This window comes from Danio aesculapii, chromosome 13 (assembly GCF_903798145.1).
Source record: "Danio aesculapii chromosome 13, fDanAes4.1, whole genome shotgun sequence".
In the NCBI taxonomy this organism is placed as follows: domain Eukaryota; kingdom Metazoa; phylum Chordata; class Actinopteri; order Cypriniformes; family Danionidae; genus Danio; species Danio aesculapii.
Genome location: NC_079447.1, coordinates 32,535,249 through 32,551,746, shown reverse-complemented (window position 1 = coordinate 32,551,746; position 16,498 = coordinate 32,535,249). Strand labels below are relative to the sequence as shown.

At 37.4% G+C, this 16,498-nt stretch overlaps 1 protein-coding gene across 1 annotated transcript in view; it reads right to left on the bottom strand.

Moving 5' to 3' along the window:
• Positions 1 to 5,206, bottom strand: part of LOC130239944 (serologically defined colon cancer antigen 8 homolog) — a 130,114-nt gene extending 124,908 nt beyond the window's left edge. The window contains 5 exon segments of the mRNA XM_056471329.1: positions 2,581 to 2,772; positions 3,151 to 3,215; positions 3,313 to 3,402; positions 4,820 to 4,945; positions 5,123 to 5,206. Coding sequence (XP_056327304.1) covers positions 2,581 to 2,772; positions 3,151 to 3,215; positions 3,313 to 3,402; positions 4,820 to 4,930 — 458 coding nt within the window. The 5' untranslated portion in view covers positions 4,931 to 4,945; positions 5,123 to 5,206.
• Between the last annotated feature and the right edge of the window lie 11,292 nt (positions 5,207 to 16,498).

Sequence of the window (16,498 nt, the reverse complement as noted above, 5' to 3'; positions counted from 1 at the left end):
TGAATTCAGGGATTTAAATAAAGCTTTGCCAATGTATTAAAAGCTGTGTATTTTGTATTTACATATAAAGATGACTACTACTACTACTATAATAATAAGAATTTATTATTATTATATAGTGGTTAAGACACTTTTTGGCAAAATAACCCAACAAATTAGTTATTTTTATAACCCAAATTGTTGGGTTAACCTTATCAACCCAATGGATTGGGTTAAAAATAACCCAACAGAAGGTCGGTGTCAAAATGACCACATCTATGGGTTACCTGTTGGGTTATTATTAACCCAACTGTTTTAAGTGAGTCAGGTATAAAGTATGTTACACTGACCAGCAAACATTATTTTCATGCACAACACTTTGTGTTTGCTATGAAAGAAAATCATATCAAATTCTTGTCGTAATCATAATCTAAAATGTGATTTGATCATTTAAATGATGTGCGCACTTTTAGTTTACTTTTCACTGCAAGACAGAGTGTGGCTCAATTTATGGCTGCCGTCATTTGAGGTCAGTTTGCAACAACTTACAAACTTTATTACCTGTTATTTAAAGCATATGCAGCCTAAAGTAGACATGATATGACTATATAAGTTGACAGAAATGACAATTTTGGGTGAATTATACCTTATAATTACAGTATTTGACACTTTTAAACACTATTTTGGAGGTGTCCATGTTGCTAAGCAACGTATATAAACAATGTGAAGGCTTGTGCGACCACCTTTACGCTTCTCTTCTGACCTTGAAAATTGAATTGGGCTGAAATGTAGAAAAGCTAAATTAAGATTGTGTGTAGGGTTGATTCGAGATCACAATCTTTTTCCGATTAATCATGCAGCCCTACATGTGGCACATGTCTTGTGTAAAATTAGGTGACATTGATGATTTTTGAGTTTATTGCCTTATCAGCTTCTCTGGCTATGTCATGGCAAAAAAAAAACAAAAACAAAAAAAAACAGATCAAGTTTACATTTTATAAATATCACTTTCTAGAATTATAAAAAATAACAATAAAAAGTCATCAACATCAATAAAATAATACATAAGATAAAATACATAATAATATATAAGATAAAATACTTAATAATAATAAGATAAAAACTAAAACAGGTTAAGGTTTACTTTTGATAAAAATTGCACAATTCTAGAAACATTCACATTTAAAAATATTTCATTTACAGTCTCTCCAGATAAAAATCGCTGTCTGATAACATTAAAATAGGGCACTCCACAACTATATGTTTAACGGTTTGGTTTTGTTTAATATCGACATTTTGTGGATTCTTCTCGTTTGAGTAAATGTTCATGGGTGAGTCTCGTGTGTCCACTACGACATCTTATGTAAACAATCTCTTCTTGTATTGAGTTTTGAAAAAAATTGTTGGATTTTCTTCCTATTTCTGGCTGGATTTTAAAACGATTAAACGATTTCTGAGCACGAATCCCACTCTGCTTGCCATTTGTTAAAAATATAGCCTTTTATTAGTGGCTTTAAATCTGAAGGTGGGATTTTACACTCCTTATCTTTCCTGTTAGGGCTGTTATGGCAGCTGTGTCGGCTTGTTCTTTCCAAATGTCCTGGGATTCAGCAGAAAACTCTATTATAAAATTTTCTCTGTGGTTCAATCACTTTGATAAAAATGCCAATATAACGAGATGCTCCAGTTTAAAGGAATTTAATGTTTGTAGACAAGGATTTTGAGTCAGTAAAAAATAATAAAATTGTGTTCTTCAGCAGCATGCTCCAGAGCCCCCCCAAAAAAAGAGCCTTAACTTTGTGACGTGATGACAAAACTGCTGCTTGGAACTACTGCACTGCCTCCATTTTGTGAAATAATATTTGAACACAACGATCTGATTTATTCTAACATTAAAGACTGACAAAAAAAACGACATGTTTTACATGGAGTAAAGCCAATTTTAACTTTCAATTAGAAATAACAACACTCAAATTGTAAGAAATCTTTAGAATATAATTAATCAGTTAAGAATTTCCTTCATAGTGTTTTCTGTTTTTGACTCTAAACATACTCTAAAACAGCTTGCTTTAATGGAGAAGAAGAGTTTTATTTATTGATTGGACTGACTTACTGGTCAATTTTGGAATAAATGTTCAATAATTTCAAAGCAAAATTGTAATTTGTCATTATCAGCTGATGTCACTAAATATCAGGTTATAAACATCAGCAAAAAATAGCACTTAGAAAATGAATTTTTGCAATATTTGTAGCAAATTATAAATAATTTTATAAATAATTGTACTTTAATTAGCATAAATGCAGTAAAGCAACCAAAACTGACATTAAAGACAACATCAAAATATTTCATTTTTATATAATTACAATCTCTGCCTATTCATCAAAATATTTTTGAAGACTGGAGTTATGGCTGCTAAAAATTCAGCTCTGCTTCAGCTATTGTCATTTGGAATTATAATAATATTTCACATTTATACTGTACTTACAGAACTGGATATTTGATCAAATTCAAAAATATTATAAATATTTAACAACACACAATTTTAGCAGCTCAGCAGCACATGTCAGATACGTCAAGTGAGCAAGAAAACACACACTTACTTAGTGAGTCTTTCAATGCTCTGCACATGAACATTGGTGTGAGTCTCTGCTAGAACCGCTTCATGCTGGGCACACTTCAGGCACAGACCACCCACACGCTGACCAGTGCCCGCCGCCACAGCCATCGCTTCTTTGTGCCTAAGTCGTTCTTTAATTTCCTCATATTCTTTCTGAATGCTGGCCAGGTCTTTCCTACACAGACACATGCAAAAAAGACTGTTTCTGTATGTATATACAGTATGATGCCTGATTCTAATGGTGGACAGCATCACAGTGCAAATACTTCAGATGCTGATTGTTGTTAAATACTAAAGAAGTACTATAAATCACATTAGCCTACACTCCAGCAATCAGTTGTTTCCTGCGGTAGGAATTTAAAATCATTTTCTTACACCACAAGCATGTAAAAGAACAAAAGATAAAATTGTATTTCATGTCTCATTTTGGTTCATTTCAGCAATGCAAATGAATACAATTTGTAATTCAATCAGCAACTACCCAGATGTTAGAGTGTATTTACTATGATTGGATTCGGTGAGAGAAAACGTTTCGGCATTGAGGCGCACTTACTTCAGGGAGACCACTTGAGCCTCCAGAGTCTCAGTTTGTGCTTGATAGAGACACTTCAGTTGCTCCTGAGACAAAAAGAAAAAAGAATGCGATCTTTAATGCATTCTGAATGGATTTATTCAAGGCACATTTGCAGCTGCACAAATGTTTTATCACAAATACCATTTCTTTCTTCCACTTGTGGTCCTCAGCTTGATTAACAGAGCCAAGTCTTTGCTTTAAAGTGTTTTCTTGTGTGTGTTCCATGTTCAACTGAAAATATATAACAAAGCACATAGTTAATAAAATCAAAAATATGAGACATTACAACAGAATTGTGCATGTTAAAAAACTCAATACAAATATAGAGTGGAGATCAAATCTTCATCATTCATTGACCAAAATTAGAATTTCAGTTCTAATACTACCTGTGGGTGAAACCCTTTTGTGAAAAACACAGTTAACCAAACTAGAGAAAATTGGTATTTGCAGGCCACAGAAAGATTTCAACAAAATTTTCTAAAGGTTACACAAGTCAAATATTAATAACAATTAAGGCCTTTACTTTGACTCCTCTGCAGTCACAAAAAAATCACTAGTCTTCACACTGTTCTGCTTTGATCTTGAGGTCAGCTCTTCATCGTTCTCTTCCACACACTTTCACCTAATGTAGTAAGTTTCTTGGTCATAACTTTGTCACCAAGGATTTTCAATCAGGTTTGGTTCAGGATAGTACGCTGGCCATGTCATTATATTAATGTTTTCAGTATCAAGGAACTGTTTAGCCCAATTTGTAGTTAAATGGATGCTCAAAATATCAATAAAGCAGTGATTTGCTGATTCCTAGTTTATCGATACAGATGCTTTTGAACTGATACATCGGCAAATGTAGCAAGCCAATTTTAAAGTAGAAACAGACCGTTTTAAAAGTTCATAAATCTAAAAGTTATATTCTGTTTTCACCTATTAAAAACCATGGGATTAGAAATAGATCTTAAGTTGTCCAAACTTTATTATTATATATTATTTTTTTTTAATTCAAATTCAATATGTGAGGCATGTTTGTACTTACAGAGCACACAAAAATACCATTTTTATAACTTTTTGGTCTGACATGCAAATATATTACTAAAGTTATATATTTAATATTTTAATATACTACTAATAATAATATTTTTATTACTAAACATTTTATTTATTCACTATGGTTTTGCACTGACTTTAAGCTTTGAAAAGCTTAATTTCTCCCATCAACAACTCACAACAATATAAACAACAGCTGTGCATGCTCCCTTCAACACCACCCCACTTTATAGAGATACAGATCTTTACACTGTTCAGTGAACTGAAATGGGCAACCAGATGCTGGGGCATACAATTTTTCACACAAGGCTATGCAGTTTGGTATTTTATTTTTCATTAATAGTAAAAACCTTAATTTCAAAACTGCATTGTGTGTTTACTTGTGTTATCTTTGACTAATATTTAAATTTCTTTGATGATCCGAAACATTAAAGTATAAAAAAACATGCAAAAAATAAATAAATAAGAGGGCAAACTTTTTTTGACACCACTGTACATATAGTATGTATAAACCGACTGCAGATTTTAATCTCATACATTTTTATAAGCTATGCAATTATAGTCTTACATCTTCAATTTCATTACTAAAAGCCTCTATGATACATACTGTGCTGTCAACAAATGTGTATTCTTTAAGTGTGTCTTCAATCGTCTTTGCTTTCAGCTCCTCATGTAGTTTTTCATTCTCCACGATCACCACTCTAACTCTCTGCTTCATTTCCAGGAGTTCCTCCTTAAGAAATAAACCAAAAATAATAATAATAATAATAAACAAAGAATTAAAAATATGACAAAAATCACCAGATGAATAACACTGGCTTTATCTCGGAAAACCCTCATTATCAGACTCACTGAATTAATTAAAAGACAAAATCATTGATAATATGTCATATTAATTAACAGGACTGACCTTGCAGAACTTGACCTCAGCCTCCAAGTGCTGAATGTACTCAGACTGGTTGTTTATGATGGGAACCAAGTTGTGAACACCAGGCTGACTGCTACTGCAATCATCCGTGGCTCTCTGCTAGACAGCACAATCAAATCAGGTCAATATATATGATGTTTACACAGGATTTTTTTAATTAATACTGGGCAAACTATAATTAAAACAATAAAACTAAATTAACAAAAGATGATTGCCATGGTCATACACTTGGAAAATACTAGATTAAATTAAAATATAAAAAAAACCATGTTCACTAGAAACAGAGTTTGTAATAACAACATTCACAAATAACAAATACAGTCCTTCGTTAAACAGCCAGGGATTTCTAATAGCTTTTGAAACTTGCATATTAAGTATTGAGATTCTAAAATAACATGTTTTAATAATTTACTAATTGATTTACATAGATTTATACTTAATAAAAAGGTCATATAATCATCTAATTCAGCTGGACCCTCTATCGGAATAAAAATTTTCTATAACATTTTATAATCAAATCGTTTTTCAAAAGTTGATAAAACAAAAATCAAATTTTTTAGAAAGGTTTAAAGGTTTCATTTGATGTCTGTTCTGTAATGAAAGTGATCAGATGACAGAGATTGATTGATTGTTTGTTTGTTACTGGTGAATGTATATAGTAAAGTGAAGTAATTAGATGTCACACCATGGCTAAATTTCTTATAGTGTATAAGCAAAATCTAAAACGAACCTACATTTTTATGATATCAATTTCACTATCGAAACATAAATAATGTGTTAACATAATCTAGAACTAACAAAATTAAGTATTTTTTTGTTTAATTTTACAATTTTAAATTGTTGCGCTTGTGTCTCTCTTGACCCATTGTCTTCTTTAAAAAGAGACAACTCAAGGTCTGAATTTCAATTAATTAAAAAATACTACCATTTTAGTCAATTTTCAAGTCTATGCCAAAAAATGGGGGTGGTATTCAAAAGGTTAATCAATAAACAATAAACAAGAGTGTACCTTCGCTGCCAATTTCCTTCTGGAAGGGGAAGGTGATTGAATATTGGCATCTTTGGTCTTCTTTTGAAGCAAGGAACGCAGCTGATTGACTGGAAAACATAAACATTAAATCATCTGTGATGTAAAGCGAGAAATGACAAATACTCAATTACTGCAATAGAGTAGTTTTCCTCAGGAATTGTACTTTTTAAAATTGCAGTTTAAAAAGTGCACTTTTACTTTAATTTGAGAAACCATTTGTTACTGTGGCTTTCCAGGGGGCCCAGCCACTCACTGGGGTGCGGGGGTGTGGATGGAGCGGGGGGGGGGGGGTCGGGTGTTTGTCGACCAATTAGCATGAGAGAGACCGCCAGAAAGTTACCGAGAGCACTTTAGGGAAAAAGTTGGCTGAGCGAGAGGCCATCGAGCGCGAGGACTGTGGACACCGACAAGATCAAAACTTTGTGTATCTAAAGGCAAAGAATATTTAAAGGAGTTTGAGGACAGCATAGTATTAGCATGAATTGATGGTTGACAACTAAAATTATTTGATGCTGATTTTATATAACAATGCATCCGGAAAGTATTTACAGCGCTTCATTTTTTCCACATTTTTTTATGTTAAGCCTTATTCCAAAATGGACTAAATTATTTATTTCCTCAAAATTCTACACACAATTCCCCATAATGACAATGTGAAAAAGAATTTGTTGAAATTGTTGCAAGTTTATAAAAAATAAAAAACCTGAAAAATCACAAATATTCACAGCCTTTGCTCAATACTTTGTTGATGCACATTTGGCAGCAATTACAGCCTCAGGTCTTTCTGAATATGATGCTATAAGCTTGGCACACCTGTCTTTGGGAATTTTTGTCTATTCCTATTTGCAGTACCTCTCAAGCTCAGGTTGCATGTTCCATCAGGTTGGATGGGAAGCGACGGTGCACAGCCATTTTCAGATCTCTCCAGAGATGTTCAATAGAATTTGGTTCTGGGCTCTGGCTGAGCCACTCAAGGACATTCACCGAGTTGTTGTGAAGCCACTCCATTGATATTTTGGCGGTGTGCTTTGGGTCATTGTCTTGCCGGAAGATGAACCGTCACCCCAGTCTGAGGTCAAGAGCACTCTGAATCTGGTTTTCATTCAGAATGTCTCTGTACATTGCTGCATTCATCTTTCCCTCTATCCTGACTAGTCTTCCAGTTCCTGCTGTTGAAAAACATCCCCACAGCATGATGCTGCCACAACCATGCTTCACTGTAGGTATGGTATTAGCCTGATGAAGAGCAATGTCTGGTTTTCTCCAAACGTAATGCCTGGCATTCACTCCAATGAGTTAAATTTTAGTTTCATCAGACCAGAGAATTTTGTTTCTTATGGTCTGAGAGTCCTTCTGATGCCTTTTGGCAAATTCCAGGCGGGGAGTGGCTTTCGTCTGGCCACTCTACCATACAGGCCTGATTGGTAGATTTCTGCACAGATGGTTGTCCTTCTGTAAGGTGCTTCTCTCTCCACACAAGAAAGCTGGGGTTCAGACAGAGTGACCATCGGGTTATTGATCACCTCCCTGACTAAGGTCCTTCTCCCCGATCACTCAGCTTAGATGGACGGCCAGCTCTAGGAAGAGTCCTGGTGGTTACAAGCATCTTCCACTTACGAATGATGGAGGCCACTGTGCTCAGAACTTTCAGAGCAGCAAAATATTTCTGTAACCTTCCCCAACCTTGTGCCTCGAGACAATCCTGTCTCGGAGGTCTACAGACAATTCCCTTCTCTTCATGCTTGGTTTGTGCTTTGACAAGCACTGTCAACCCTGGGACCCTATATAGACAGGTGTATGCCTTTTCAAATCATGTCCAAATAACTGAATTTACTACAGGTGAACTCCAATTAAGCTGCTAAAACATCTCAAGAATGATCAGTGGGAACAGAATGTACCTGAGCTCGATTTAGAGCTTCATTGCAAAGGCTGTGAATACATGTACATGTGATTTTTAGATTTTTTTTTGAATAAATTTGCAACAATTTCAAAAAAATCAATTTTTTTACATTGTCATTATGGGTTATTGTGTGTAGAAGTTTGAGGAAATAAATGAATTTAATCCATTTTGGAAAAAGGCTGTAACATAAAAAACCTGGAAATAGTGAAGCGCTATGAATAGTTTCTGGATGCACTGTACATAAGTTTTATCAATTAATTCATTCACCCAAACAGGCTAAAAAAGTTGATGAGATACCGTGTATGACAGAATAACAAATTTCAGAAATAGTGCATTTTGATTCACAAACAAGTCACTGTTCTGAACCAATTCCTTAAATGAATCTCACAAAATGATTCATGAGTTATTGATTTCAATTAGTCTGGTTAAACCTAAGCTGCTGGATTGGTTTAAGCACTTAAAAGTTCACGGAAAATGATAATATAATGAAGTTGCTTTAAAACTTGAAGCATTTCTCCTCTAAAGATATTTTTAAGAATGTTCAAAATGCTTACAGTGACAGTCCGGAACAGTTCTAGAGATCTATTGTAGAAACTCCACTTATGATTAGCATCATAATTAAGCATCATAAATAAATTAGTTAATTTAAACATGAATTAATTGTATTGCAATTTTATATGAACTAATAGATAACATCTGGATTTAGGGTTTCAGAATGTGTGTGTATATATAATATATATAATATATATATATATATATATATATATATATACATACACACACATACACATATTGCAATATTTTGTGACAACAATTTGAACAAATAAACTGAATTAGAGGAAAATAACTCTATTAGGGAAGGATTTTGCATCTGCATAAAATAAAAAACAAATTTCAAGCGGAGATATAAATACAATGTAGCAAACACAAATGAATAACAATAAACCGTGTGTAAAATAACACTGCATAGTCTTCAATGTAGAAATTAAACAAATTAAGCCTACAAATGTTATTGCTTCTTGTGAATGCTGAATGCTTTAAACTTCCTTGCAATGTTTACACATAACAGCCTTTAAGAACAAGTGCAAATGATTCTGCAAACTTTCACTCAATTACAGTTTAAACTTTGCAATTAATCCACAAATCACAATTGGAACTGTGGTGCCTGGTCAGCGATGATCCCAGCTTGACTTCGCACATCCTGTGATATGACGCTGAGGATTCACACAACGCCAATGCTGAACGATATGTTGTGCAAGCCATATCGGAATAAATATTATGAAAGTAATTCACTTTTCTTCAACAGTGCTAATTAACATCTAAAATGATCAAACGTTTTCAAGTGTTTTCACGGGGACAGAACAGTTATGAGAAGCCTGGGCAGACAGCTCTGACTCACCTCGCACCCTCTCCGGCCATCCACAATGGCAGGTCAGTGTGTGTTTGCTCACTGACGGTAATGATGTGAGCGAGGCCTAATGTCCTCCGGTCAGAAGCCATAGCCGGGTTGCGTGGTCTGCCTGGTAGGGAGCAGTAGTGTTGAGCCACGAAGCAGTTTCCGTAGCTGGGGTGCTGGTGGAGCGCGAGGGCCCGAAGGCTGCCTAAGTGGGTACTATTCCAAGCTGTTGCCCATTTGATTTGGACTACCACAGACCGCTCGAGCGCAGAGATTTGCAGCACCCTGTGGTGCTCCGTGATCCCACGCCAAAAAATGACCAAATGCTACCGTTCCTAAAATGTGCGCAAATTGGAGTCAGCCGTTTGGCTTCATGAGCACTCAACAGTACACAAGGACACTGCCACGTTTGTATGTTAATATATGTGAGAGGGAAACTTTCGAAAGTTACCCAAAAAAGTACAGGTTGCGCTGCGGGGGTAAGAGCGGAAATGGACAGAGGCGTTAATCTGACATTCTAACATTCATCCCAGCTTTGTGATACAGACTTCAGTATGATCTACTCACTTCTTATGACCAACAGAAAGAGCATGATGATTTGATTTAAAAAGAATGTGAAGTTACGCACAAACACTTCATTTAAAAAACATATCTATCAAAATATTGAAGAAAACTTGCTTGGCATGCTCACACAGGAAGTACTGTGAAGTGTTCACGCTCATAATACCTTAGATGTTATAAGATTTTCTTAGCTGCACTCAGTCAGTCGTAATCTTATTTCCTGTCTCCCGCTGCCACCACGCCCCCATGCCTCAGAGCGAACGAAATGGTCCAACCTCAGGTGCCCGAGTTCATCTTCGTTAACTTACACGCCCTATATTTACTCGACATCCAAACCGCTTCTATTAGCGTTCACGTCAGCCTCTCCATCGCTCACCTGTATCCCCCCCCCCCACCACCCTTCGTTTAAAGCCCCCCTCTCTTCGCTGCTCCCTCCCACCCTTTTTCCTTTAACTAAACTGGCTCTGGCTCCCTCCATCTGGTCCCCTTTCTTCAGCAGCCCCCGCACCGGTTCACACCCTCCTCTCCTGGTGGACCGCATTGAAACATTTCCTCGGATGCCAGGGCTATTCTGGCACTCGCAACCTCTCTGTCATTCAATCCATCTGTCAGAAGTGAACTTTTGTTTACCGCCACGCTTCTGCTTTCTTCTTCAAGAAGCGCAAAACCCCCTCAAGGTCCAGAGCAAAACGAATTGCAGACGCCACCAATTTACAAACAACCCCCTCCCTTTCTATAAGACACCCCTATCAACAAACCAACTAATCACGATAATCATTTTTTCCTATGTATCTGTAGAGAATCTGTTGTGATTTGAACATGTACACAGAGGAAGCCGAGATGTGCTCACGTATGCTGAATAAATATCCACGTCTTCAGATTAGGTCATGAAATCATAGAGTTTTGATTGTGTTAAATATAAAACAAAACACAACAGAACCATAGCAATGAATATTGGATTCATGTGAGTACAACTCTGCTTATAAAGTTAGTAAATCCAAAATATACTCGTATATTGACCCTTATGCCTTCACAAATGTACTGTATTTTCTCTAATATCAAGCTCTCACGTTGAACTCAAAATGTGAAGTTTAGCAAAATGCTCAAGCTGCTCTATTCCATACAAGTGAATGGTGACCAAAGTTGCTAAGGAGGATTGTTTTTTGAAAATAAATAATGACCAGCGACACTGATGAGTAAATAGTAACAGGGACTCTCTTTAAAAAATATTCAAGAAGCTTCTGTGATGTGCATTCTGGGACAAAACGCACAAACTGGCCAGAAATTAAAGGCTGAAGATGAGAAGGAGGAAGAGAACAAGACAGAGCACTATCCCTGGGTGGAAACAGCCTGTGACAGCGCTGTTGAGGCTCGCGCTCTGAGTGTGTGACGCATTTCCACAGCTCGGGCTGACCTGGAGGGTCTATGTGCCAGACCCCCTACTCGTGTTACCTCACACAGGACGCCCAACTAAACCGCGCTGCCTTCATCATCGCACCATCACACACCAAACACGCTTTCCAAAAGTCCAACGTGCCCATGCTTAGAAATCAAACCTGCCACACAAAGCGCATGGCCGCATGGAGCATAACAAACAGCGCTTTTAACCCATCAGGGTGTCGGGCTGTCGGGTTCTTAGGGTTGTGCCCAGCTTCTTCCCTCCTGTTTCATGGCAAGTTTATGTGGGAGGATGCCTGCTTTGTGATAAACTCTTTATGCCATCTGGAGAGTGGAGTAGATGTGGAGAGAAAAGAGTGGTGATACTCTAATTATTTGGGCCTTTATATAACATGTAGTATATTTACTACTAATAATTTTGAGTTGGACCTAAGAAACAGTTTACATTAAATATGCATTGTGAGTAGACAGAGCAAAGGCTGAAACTACTCCTGAAGTAGAAGAAATTCAGATAACCTCGCCGGCCACTTTATTAGGTACACCCTGTCCAACTGCTCGTTAATGCAAATTTCTTATCAACCAATCACATGCAAATGTTAATGCAACTCAATGCATTTAGGCATGTGGATATGATCAAGATGATCTGCTGCAGTTCAAAGCGAGCATCAGAGTAGGGAAGAAAGGTGATTGAACTTTGGACGTCACATGGTTTCCAGACGGGCTGGTCTGATTATTTTCAAAACTGTTGATCTACTGGGATTTCATGCACAGCCATCTCTGGAGTTTACAGACAATGGTCCGAAAAAGAGAAAATATTCAGTGAGTGGCAGTTCTGTGGGCACAAATGCCTTGTTGAAGCCAGAGGTCAGAGGAGAATGGCCAGACTGGTTCGAGCTGATAGAAAGGCAACAGTAACTCAAATAACCACTCGTTACAACTGAGGTATGCAGAAGAGCATCTCTGAAAGCACAACACGTTGACCTTGATGCGGATGGGCTACAGCAGCAGAAGACCACACCGGGTGCCTCTCCTGTCAGTTAAGAACATGAACTGAGGCTACAATTGCACAGGCTCACCAAAATCGGACAATATGTGATTGGAAAAACTTTGCTTGGTCTGATGAGTCTCGACTTCTGCTGCAACATTTGGATGGTAGGGTCAGAATTTGGCATCAACAACATAAAAGCATGGATCCATCCAGCCTTGTATCAATGATTCAGGCTGGTGGTGGTGGTGTAATGGTGTAGGAGATATTTTCTTGGCACACTTAGGGCCCATTAGTACCAATTGAGCATTATGTCAACACCACAGCCTACCTGATTATTGTTGCTGACCATGTCCATCCCTTTATAATCCACAGTTTGCCCATCTTCTGATGGCTACTTCCAGCAGGAAAACACCATGACACTGCATGTGAATCATCTCAGAGTGGTTCCTTGAACATGACAATGAGTTCACTGTTCTCAAAATGGCCTCCACAGTTACCAGAGCTCAATCCAATTGAGAACCTTTGGGATGTGGGGTAATGGGAGATTCGCATCATGGAAGTTCACCCGACAAATCTGCAGCAACTGCTTGATGCTATCATGTCAATATGGACCAAAATCTCTGAGGAATATATCCAGTATCTTGTTGAATCTATACCATGAAGGATTAAGGCAGCTCTAAAGGAAAAAGGGGATCCAACCCGTACTAGTAAGGTGTACATAATAAAGTGGCTGGTGAGTGCACATCTGAGCAATTGAGCCTAGCACACTAAAATACACCTCCAGAAACACCAGGGCACCATTAATCAAAAATCAGCACTCTTGCCCCGGCTGCTGCTGATACAGAACCTATTCAAATAATAATAGATGAAAGTCTATTATTGAAATTGCACTTGTGGTGACCAACAAAAAAACTGGACATGGAGACTTTGAAAAGAAGAAGAATAACCCAGCTTCCAGAAACAGTAAGTAGGGCACTTTCTCTGGGCAGAGTTGGCCCAAGTGAGAACAGTTGCACCCGACAGATTTGCTCCCACTTTGCCTGGGGACTGGCAACATTCTGTCCTGTACATAATGACACAGAGCTGGGCCACGGCACTGGAGCAGTTCTCAAGACACACTGACATATAGTTTTAACAGGGAGTTTAAATTTGAAGAGTTTCGATAAAATATTGATTCTTATTGAAACTTAAGAACTTCACTTCAAAGTTGGGGTCAATAAAAATATTGTAATGTTTATTAAAGAAGATAAACAGTAATAATGTGAAATATGAACACAAGGTTAAAATAACTTTCAAATAAATGCTGCTTTTTTAAAGTAATTGATCAATGATAAAGTAGCAAATCAGCACAATAAAATGGTTTCTGCAAGAGGGAAAACTGGAGTACTGATCCTGCGATTTCTGCTTCGAAAAATACATTAACATAGGAAAGATTATTCCTAATTTAAACTTTATTTTTAACTGCATTTAGATTCAACAAATACAACTTTGGGAGGGGAATATGCTTTTTTTTATCTTGAAAGAATGTATTTTAGAACTTAATGTTTCCAGAATTTTTACCGGTATAGTAATAGTGCTAAGGCTTTTATGATACAGGATTATTTAAAAAAATGTGCTAAAGACATACAATGTTACTTAAAATACAAATGGCACATATTGCAGTAAATTTTATATATTGAATATTAACATAAATGCCATGAGGTATTATCAGAGAAGAATCAAAGAAATCACATATTTTCATTATGAGATACATTAGTGTAAAGAAAATAATATTAGTAGTAATAATGGTCCACACATGCTTAACATGTTCTATTAAAAATGTGTCCACTAAATACAACAAATTATTTTTTAGTGACTCTTAAAGTCATTTTAACTGTCGAAGCTCATTGTTAAAAGGAAAGTATGTGCCATGTTTGGACATATTTCCCCTCTGTGCAAATTGCACAATGTTTCAAACATATGCATTCTGTTGGCAAACACTGCTAGCTGTAGCGGCAGTGTTCAGAACAAGAGTGTGTTCTCTTGTGTACACTACATTGTCCTCTTAGGGGCCTGTAAATAAATGACACATATGTAATTGCCTTGAACTTGGTTACACTGTTAAATAATGGAGCAAACTGCTGGCAATGAGTTCAGGGCTTGCTTGGTTGAGGGGCATAGCCTCTGGCATTGCATCTGGTCTTATAGGCCAGTGGAGAAACATAATGCATGGACAAGAAGAAGAGGAGGGGGAACAAAAAATAAATAAATAAATCACTGCTGATCAATGCAAACATTACACCGACGGTTTGGGTTGTTCATATTCTATATGCTCATTGATTATGCAGAACTCTTTTCCTCTATTCAAAACTGAATATTCAATGTTTAACTTTGTGAAAAAATGTAATAAGTTCTTCTTTGTCTTTAGTAATCCTATATACAGTACTGTTTTATAATATTGTAATGTAATAAATTGATACCAGAGATAGAAAAGATTTTTTTTTTTTATGTGGAACTTAAAGTCAACAAAAATTTTAATTTTTTTTTGCCCGCAACAAAGAGGATGTGGTTTTTAGCAAAAGTATGAGTTGTTGGACCCACTTTCGAACAATTAGGCTTGTTGCATTGATATAGCATGTGACCTGGGTTAACCAAGTCTACTACTCCAATGTCGTCTCTAATACGTCCAAAATAACAGAAGACAAAAGCACTCTTCTTGCCCTCTGCCGTGTGAAGTGGAGGAGGAGCCGGAGGCCAGCAGCCCTGCCGGCGAGGCGTGAAGACGTGGCAAGGGTCTATCCCAGGCCAAAAGGGCACACCACTGTCAACATCATGACACTCCACTGGGCGGCTCGCCGGCACTCTCCCGCCTGGCCGGCAGCGGTCCCAGCTGCCCCATCCGTTATCTGTCTGATTAGTTCTGCTAGCAGCCCCTCCCCTCCACTGCCCATCGCCATCTGCTCCCCCAACAAGATGGCTGCTCGCCCCAGCACCGTGCACACCGCCCCGCTACCCTGCCAGTGCCCTTGCCCGCACTCACCCCAAAGCGCTAACACGGCTTCTCGTGGCTGGCGGCGCAGCCCCCTTTCATTCACTACTACATTTGACAAGGGGCGGAGGGGCTACGCTCTTTTATTTGCTGTCGGATGGTACATGCGCTTCCCGCCGACTTGGTTTGCAGCAGTTTGGTGGCACGGCAGACTTTTGCTCACCGCGGCAGCTCCCTCTGCGTGGGGCTGCATCTGCTCACTCTTTTATTCATTTTCCGATTCTCCACCTTTCAGGGGATTGTCATCATCCACGCTCACACGAGCGACCGAGGGAAAGCAGAGAGGCGTGCAAAGTTTAATGGAATTCTGGGGTGGAATGAGCAACTTTTTTAATGCCAACTCTGCAGTTGGTCTCACGGTTCTCGTTGGCCAGTTTGTACAAAAACTTAGTGAGAGGACGAGTCAATGACATCCCCAACAACCAGACAAGTCATATCAAGTTGTATTTTTTGGGTCAGTGGCATACAAAATTGACCAAAGATTTGAAAATTTGGTGCAGAACATTTCTTAGAAGTTCTTAGAAATGTATTCTTTTAAAACATTAATTGAATCCATTTGATACACTGTAAAACCCAAGAAGTTAAGGTAACTCAAATCATTTGAGGAAACCGATTGCAACAAACCATTTAAGTTCAAAAACTAATCCTAATGAGTACTGAACTTAATCAATTTGAGTAAATGAAGCATTTGAGCACAGTAAAACCAAATAAATGATGAGAACTCAAACCAAATGAGTACTGTAAAAACCCAATAAGTTAAGGCCACTCAAACTATTTGAGGAAACCGATTGCTACAAACCATTTAAGTTAAAAAAAAACTAATTTATATGAGTACTGTGAACTTACTCCATTTAAGCTGAAGTAATGAGGTATTAAATTAACTCTTTACCTTCATCACGAGTTCAAAACTCTATTAAAATGAGTAGAATTAACTTTCAGTAAATTATGAGTCAACTTCACTCATTTTATTTGATAAAGTTGACTGTTGGGTTTTACAGTGTACGATTCAATTAATTCATAAATGTAATTATTGAAGAGTCACACACTTCTGTTTTTT